This window comes from Pleuronectes platessa, chromosome 11 (assembly GCF_947347685.1).
Source record: "Pleuronectes platessa chromosome 11, fPlePla1.1, whole genome shotgun sequence".
In the NCBI taxonomy this organism is placed as follows: domain Eukaryota; kingdom Metazoa; phylum Chordata; class Actinopteri; order Pleuronectiformes; family Pleuronectidae; genus Pleuronectes; species Pleuronectes platessa.
Window position 1 is genome coordinate 16731474 of NC_070636.1, and position 7012 is coordinate 16738485.

Genomic DNA, 7012 nt, shown 5'->3' on the forward strand with positions numbered 1-7012 from the left:
AATTGATAGATTAAGGGACTACTTGAACAAAAATTCAATTTATTAATTGCTTTGAAAACAATTGCTTTACTAGCTTGTTTAATGAAAAACACAAACACACCAATATCTGGTAATGTAAATTTTTCCCTGGCTGAAGGAGCTTATTGAAGAAACCTGAACGTTGATTTTTATATTATGTAAGAAGCAGATATTCTCTGGTCCCCCTCTTTCCATACACACCAGTGACAGTGTGTTAGCTAACCACATGCGATGCAGCATGAGTTGATGAAAAAATATAATATACAAAAAGACAGATAAACACAAAAGAGCTAATTAATGCAAATAATAAAAGATACATTTATTTTTCTATTACTGCATTTGTTAGACTTGTAATAATGGCAACTTAGATGGCCATTGGTTTACAGGTAAATCTATTTTGATCTCAAATCCAGCCAATATAAATAAATGCTCAGTGATATGCTGTTTCTCCGTCCCTCCCCTCTGTAAAGCTGAGTCAGTCACTCCTCCTCTGCGTCCATGGACTCTGGCTGCCCTGCGGCCTGCAGCTCTGCCTCAAACTGCTTCCTCAGGCCTTTCAGATACATGCGCAGGCTGTCTGGGTCCAGTCTGGAGTTCCTGGCAGCCTGCAGGAGGCGAGTGGCCAGGTGGTACACAGCTCTCTGCCTCTGTGTTTCTGGATCACTATGATGTTTGGCCTAAAAGATTAATGACACACCTAAGGTCTTGTCAAGCACTTCTCTGATATTTATCAGGATTATTTATGGAACAAATAAAACACGAGTGCCATCTGTCCCAAGAGGCTAAAGACTGGTTTATATTAAATTAAACTGGTAAAAGAGATAACGTGTGATATTTGTGAAACATACCAAAAGCTGCTGGCTGACATTAGAGGCTATTATCTTTGCCTCTTGGATTAAACTTAAAGGGAGGGCAGTCATTTCAGCTGCTCTCAGACCTAGAAAATCAAAGACAAGCTATTTTACTTTTTAATAACCAATTTCAACAGAATCGCACTTTGATTTCACCAATTCTGTACCATAGTGTCTTTCCTCCGAGCATCCTCGACTCAGCAGATACGTGTACACCACACTCTCATCGTCATTGTTAACACTGCGCGTGTGCTGAACCTCCATGTGCTGGTTTTCCACGTTTGGGTAAAGAGACTCCAGTTGACACAGCTCAAGAAAGTGCGTGGCAAACAGGGTGAACGCCTGCAAACAGCACACGCCTTGAAGATTAAAACACAGGGCAACGTGCACTAGTCTTGTATTTCTGCTTTACTGTTGACCTAAGAGGTGTTCCACATCAGATAATGACGGGTTAAATGATTGATTGAAACAGCAGGCGTCTAATTTGTCCGTTTTTTTTAATCCTAGCGAGAGGAGTGGCTACATGACAACAATGGCAAATACTTGAGACCGTACCTTGAGACCGAGGAGGAACTCACACACTGAGTGACAGAGGCCTATGCCCTCTTCAGCACCGGTACCACGTCCCAACTCATCTATGATGATCAGGGACCTGTCACTTGCATTGTGGATGATGTAAGAGATCTTTGGGGAGTAATTGTACAGTCAATGATAATTTTATATTTTCTTATATATAAATATATATATATATATAATGAAAGAACGAAACATACTTCCTTCATTTCCAACATGAAGGTGGAAGAGTTAGTTTCAAAATCATCGTCGACACCAATTCTGGTAAAAATCTGATCAGCAACACGAAAAGAGGCGTAGTCAGCTGGAACAAAAGATCCTGGAACAATGACACAAGGAGATTTACTCAAAAAGCTAAAAGTAGACTTTTTTTTTTTTGTGTGATGCTGAAAGGTTTGCTGCTGACCTATTTGAGCCATGATCTGACACAGCGCCACCTGTTTGAGGTAGGTGGACTTGCCACTCATGTTGGGTCCAGTGATGATGACAAAGTTGCTGCCCTCTGAGATGTAGCTATTGTTCGATACCGGCTGCTGTCCAGCCATTCGCTCCAGTATGGGGTGACGACCCTGCTTTATTGCCAGAGTGTCTGTGAACTCTGGACGCACTGGCAGACACAGCAGGAAAAAAAACACAAATCAATCGAAAAATTACTTTACTTTGTAAAATTACAAACCTATATAGCTATATACTGTGACTCTTATAACTTTTCTGGGTAAAATACATACCAAATTACAGTATCTGATTTCATACATATATGATTTCACAGTATAATAACAGAATTCTGAGAGATGAGTCTGCAGTGTTTAAATGCAGCTAGCTCCTCTGCTAGGAAGAGTTGTCGGCGCACTAGTGCCATTTATGTAACGAGGGTGATCTGAGAACAAGCTGGCAACGAGGGAAGGGGGCAGGCCGTCAGCACGTGTCTATGGAGAGACGCTTTCAGACAGCTGAGGGCCAGCGCTCCCCACCCACGTGGCTGATCGGGCTGGTGCTGCCCACAACCCACACACACAGAAAAAGAAACCAGCGGAGCGTCCACCTCTGCGGAGACCTTTCTGGCTGTCATGTGGGACGTTGGCCAGGTGCTGCCTGATGTGCACACAGTACTCCCTCAGTCAATAGATCACACCTGAGGGTTCATTTCATAGTTTAACTGACTTGTTGATGGACAGTAACAAAGCTTGGTCTTTACCATAGTCTGAGATGGTGCATGCGCTAGCCAGTGACAGCAGCATGTCCAGCATGGAGACAGCATCAGAGAGCTTGTACAGGCAGTGGATGTGCTCGTGGACGGTGCTCAGCAGTTGACATATCACCCTGCATAGAGAGAGGTGAGAACAGGCGTAAAGCACTGGAGAGATTAGGGCAAACGTAGAGCAGCCTCTGGTGGACAAAAGAGGAGTATAAAAATCTATCTAGACAGGTTTGACAAGATGAAAACTTAACCAATCTTTAATGAATGAGCTGATAATTGATTATTTTGGTCTGTTTCCACTAAGATATAGTTTTTATGTTATATGTGGAGAATAATTTTGTGTTATATGGTCCTCAAATCTCTGGCAACCGAGTAACTTTCAAATATACTTGGAAAATTAATAGGCTCCACATTTTAAGACCTCTGCATAATCACATCCATCTATGGTGGGAAATAATACCGCACAAATAATTGATCAGACTAACCCAGCTAATCAATAATTCAAAGAAATACTGTGATTACGCAGCTAAGAAATTGTGCAGCCGAGGACAACCTCCTTACAAATCAATTTGTTAGTCATTCAACATACGGTACAGTGAAACGTGTTCGGTACATTACTGTGAGTGTTTGTGAGTCACAGGATCATGATTTCCTCACACATAAGAAATGTGAAAGATCTCCCTCAGGGCCTCCTCGCAGCGGTCGTTCATCTTCACCAGGTCTGCAGTGGTGAAGCCGTAGTTGTTCTTGTGCTTGGATACCTGAGGTGACAAGTGATGAAACACTCTTCATTCTGTGATTCAAAGACTATGACCACTGTAGGGAAAATTTAGCTTCCTTCATTCAAAGCTGCTGTTCAACTTTCTTTGTAAATCTGTTAGTCTGTGGTCTCTTACTGAATCTGTGCTGGACCGTACCTTGATGAACTCTGGAGGCAGGTTCCCTCCAGGCAGAACCACACCTTCAAGCTTCATCTGGATGAAGAATCCTCGAGCTGTGCTGAAGCTGGTTCGCATTGGAAAGCCGTATTTCTCCCCCATTTGGTTCACTAGCCCTGGGGAACACTAGGATAGTTAATGGGCATTTTGACCTATGAATGCTTTTTACAATCACTGTAAAAGACAACCATATCTGCTTAACAGCCAGAACAAACACCGGCAATGTCGTCCACTATCTCAGTGTAGGCTCTGCGGGCAATGTCGAGGAACTCGTTGACATTTGGTCGCACGGCGTAACACTTCTGAGTGCGCATGTTCAGACTCCCCTTCAGGTAGGTCGTGTCGTCATTAATCACTGTCTTGATCTGCTCTAGGATCAAGTCAAACCTGAGGTGGACACAAACAGAAACACACAGTGAAAGTCACGTGTAGACAGTTTTCAAGTAGTTACTTTACTTCGCAGGCAGAAGGTTCAGTACCTGGTGTCTTCCAGCGAGGTGCTGTAGGCTTTAAGTAGAGCTGTGTTGCAGTTCTTCAACACCATCTGAGAGGAGTTGGCATTACTATTATAACTACGTAACAGTGAAAGGAAAAGTAAACAGCTTTTTTTCTATTTAATAAATGACAGTAGGATGAATTCTAACTGATGTCATACACCAACATGTACAGACCCTTAACCTTGGCACCAGATCCAATGTGTGTTTCAGCTGAATGACATGTGTGATCTTTGCCTCAGCAACCTGAACCTGTAGAAAAATTGATTTGATACTGTGAAGGGCGCAAAAAGAAAAAGACAGAACAATACTTGAAGTGTGCTGAATTTGTGGCTTTTAGCTAGGTCAGCATTTTAAAGTAAACAAATTCCCGCATACACGTGAGGACATTCCACTGAAATGAAACCCTCCTCTGCACTCATGACTAATTGAAGTGCGGTACGTACCGTTTCCTGCTTTGGGATTTGGACGAGAACCGAGAGCAGCTGGTCAATGTCAAGGAAATGACCGATGGCTGGAGGGGGTAAAAGAACAGATATTCAAATCCCTTGTGTTGCGCTCACATAACAGTATTTAATATGTGATTGAAAACTGATTGTGCTTCCTCCACCATTTTTCAGGCCAAAGAAGATATCCTCGTCCTGTAATAGCTCATGTACAGCGTCCAGTCGTATGTTAATGGTGTCCACATCGACCAGAGGCTCAAGAATGTTGGAGCGTAGTCTTCTAGCACCACCAGGGGTTTTTGTGTGGTTAAGCACTCCTAAAAGAGAATGTTCGCTCCTGTATCCAGAGAAGCAACAACAGAGGCCCACTGAATTTATCTGTCATCACACAGACACTGCATATAAGTACAACTCTCTCACGTCCATGCCATTACTTTTCATCATACCTGTGGTCTCTGTTATTGACCACCAGCTCCAAGTTGGTGGCAGATGCTGAGTCTATCATGGTCGTCTGCTCACTCCCTTTAAAGCTCACTTTAAGAGACTTGGCAGCATAGACAGAGTTCTGGATGAACTCTAAGTATTTCAGCAAAGCAGCTGCAGCTGCCAGGCAATAATATCTGGGGAAATATCATGACGCAAGACAGTAAAAAGCTGTATAGTGCCACAGTATAACTATTTATATGGATTACTGTAAACAGTGGCGTACTTAGCTTGCACTTCCATGAGGACGGTGCCAAATTCTGGAGCGCACAGCTGCTGAATGTACTCCAGTCCCTTTCTCTCATTGAAATACTTCCTTTGGATCGCAGTGAAAGCAACACACTGAAAGAACATGAATGAGACGTGAAGACATTACCTCACACCATAGACACACTATGTCAACAGATGGGATACACTTTAACCAGGTAACAGTAATTCAATGTAAGAATGAGTAAATGACTGAGTGGATGAAAGGACATTAGTGGGTGAGTGTCTGTGTTAAAATGGGTATTTGTTAGAAAGAATGGTGTTTTACTGATAACAGCTATTGTGGTTTGGTACCGGGAAGTTCTCAGTGATGAGTTTGAACAGCTTGGTCCCTTTTCCCTTCTCACTCGCCGTGTCTGGCATCAGTATCTCCAGTGGCACCAGGATGTGAATCTTGTTTATGACCTTAAAAAAAGAGGAATACATGACTGTGACATGAATTTCCTCTGTGTCAGAGTCAGTTCTGAGTGCGGAGAGATAATGTAATATAGTAGTTTATTGTATATTATAATGAATGGGTTACCTTGGCATACGTCCCAGTGTCTGCAAACTGACAAAGTACAAGCTCTGGACATTTCAAGTTGAGACTGGCCATGCCGATCTCTCCCCTGGCCAAACCACGCCCTTCGACCACTGCTACAATCACAGAGGCAGCAGAGGTTGTAGTCGCAGAGGAGCAACTTGTTGCTGTGTAAAAAAGGAGAGAAAACTGAATGAGAAACTCTGCCTCAGCTAATTATTCACCTTACTCTACGAATAATTTAAGAAGTACCAGTGTGATCAGTAAGTGGTGTCTGTGCAGGATGTGTGCCTGCGGCCCCAGGGGTCCTTCTCAGTCTGGGTGTTCCTACATGGCTGCGGAAGGAGGAGCTGTCCGAAGTGGTTGCAAACACTGATGGATTTATCCTTCCCCCTGTGACGCCATGAGGAAACTGACCTATGTTGCAGGGAAATACAAGGAGAGGCGTTTGTCATTAAATACAACGGCAGTGCGCTGACCAGAGACAAGTCCGACAGTCTAACAAACGTGTCCCCGTTATCATTTGAAAGACAAACTATAGATACTTGATATCTGAAATGAAATGGTTGTTGGTCTCTATATGTCAGCCCTGTGATGCGCTGACAGCCTGTCCAGGGTGTAGCCCGCCTCTCGCCCAAGGTCAGCAGCTGGGATTAGCCCCCATGTGACCCTCAACGGATAAGTGGTATAGATAATGGGTGGATGGATACCGGAAGTTGTATTGTTTATTAGGGAACTCATACACAATTACAGTATAAACTAGGACTGGGCAGTAAAATAATATCTATAAATGTCATCAATAGCAATATAAGAAAGTCCTCATTAGTGCTTAAACTTAGAAGATATAATAATGGGATTTAATATGATTTTTAATGAATTAATAATTCTCAACATCGACTGATGGGACATGGCCTTATTGCCCAGCCCTAGTATAAACACACACAAAATAAAGAAAGATTGATGTAGTTCAAGAGTCTTCGGTTTAACACTTGGTCTGGAGTCCATCCATTTCTTGTTGTGAATCTGGAATTTTCCCGGTTATTTAAACAATTATGAATATAGAAAATGAATTCAGTCAAAACATAGACAAATGTCTTCATCCTGACAGTGAATTGTTCACATATTGTGGTATCTTTCTGGCTCCACCCGTCAAGGAGACGGTTTCATGCTAATGTTAGCTACCTGCTAACTCCTCCATCAGTTTACCTGGGCCGGTTGGAGTTA

General features: G+C 42.8%; 1 protein-coding gene across 1 annotated transcript; it reads right to left on the bottom strand.

Annotated features, from left to right (window-relative positions):
* Nucleotides 1–494: 494 nt before the first annotated feature.
* On the bottom strand, nucleotides 495–6142 carry msh4 (mutS homolog 4). The gene is made up of 19 exons (XM_053435383.1): nucleotides 6041–6142; nucleotides 5792–5955; nucleotides 5563–5673; nucleotides 5228–5343; nucleotides 4965–5138; nucleotides 4683–4855; nucleotides 4519–4586; nucleotides 4250–4324; nucleotides 4058–4122; nucleotides 3796–3965; nucleotides 3558–3694; nucleotides 3298–3401; nucleotides 2638–2762; nucleotides 1849–2049; nucleotides 1643–1761; nucleotides 1425–1553; nucleotides 1037–1211; nucleotides 867–955; nucleotides 495–695 (listed from the first exon to the last, which is right to left on the bottom strand). Exons 2-19 carry the CDS (start codon nucleotides 5861–5863, stop codon nucleotides 498–500), a joined length of 2301 nt encoding a protein of 766 aa, XP_053291358.1. The 5' UTR covers nucleotides 5864–5955; nucleotides 6041–6142; the 3' UTR covers nucleotides 495–497.
* Nucleotides 6143–7012: the final 870 nt, after the last annotated feature.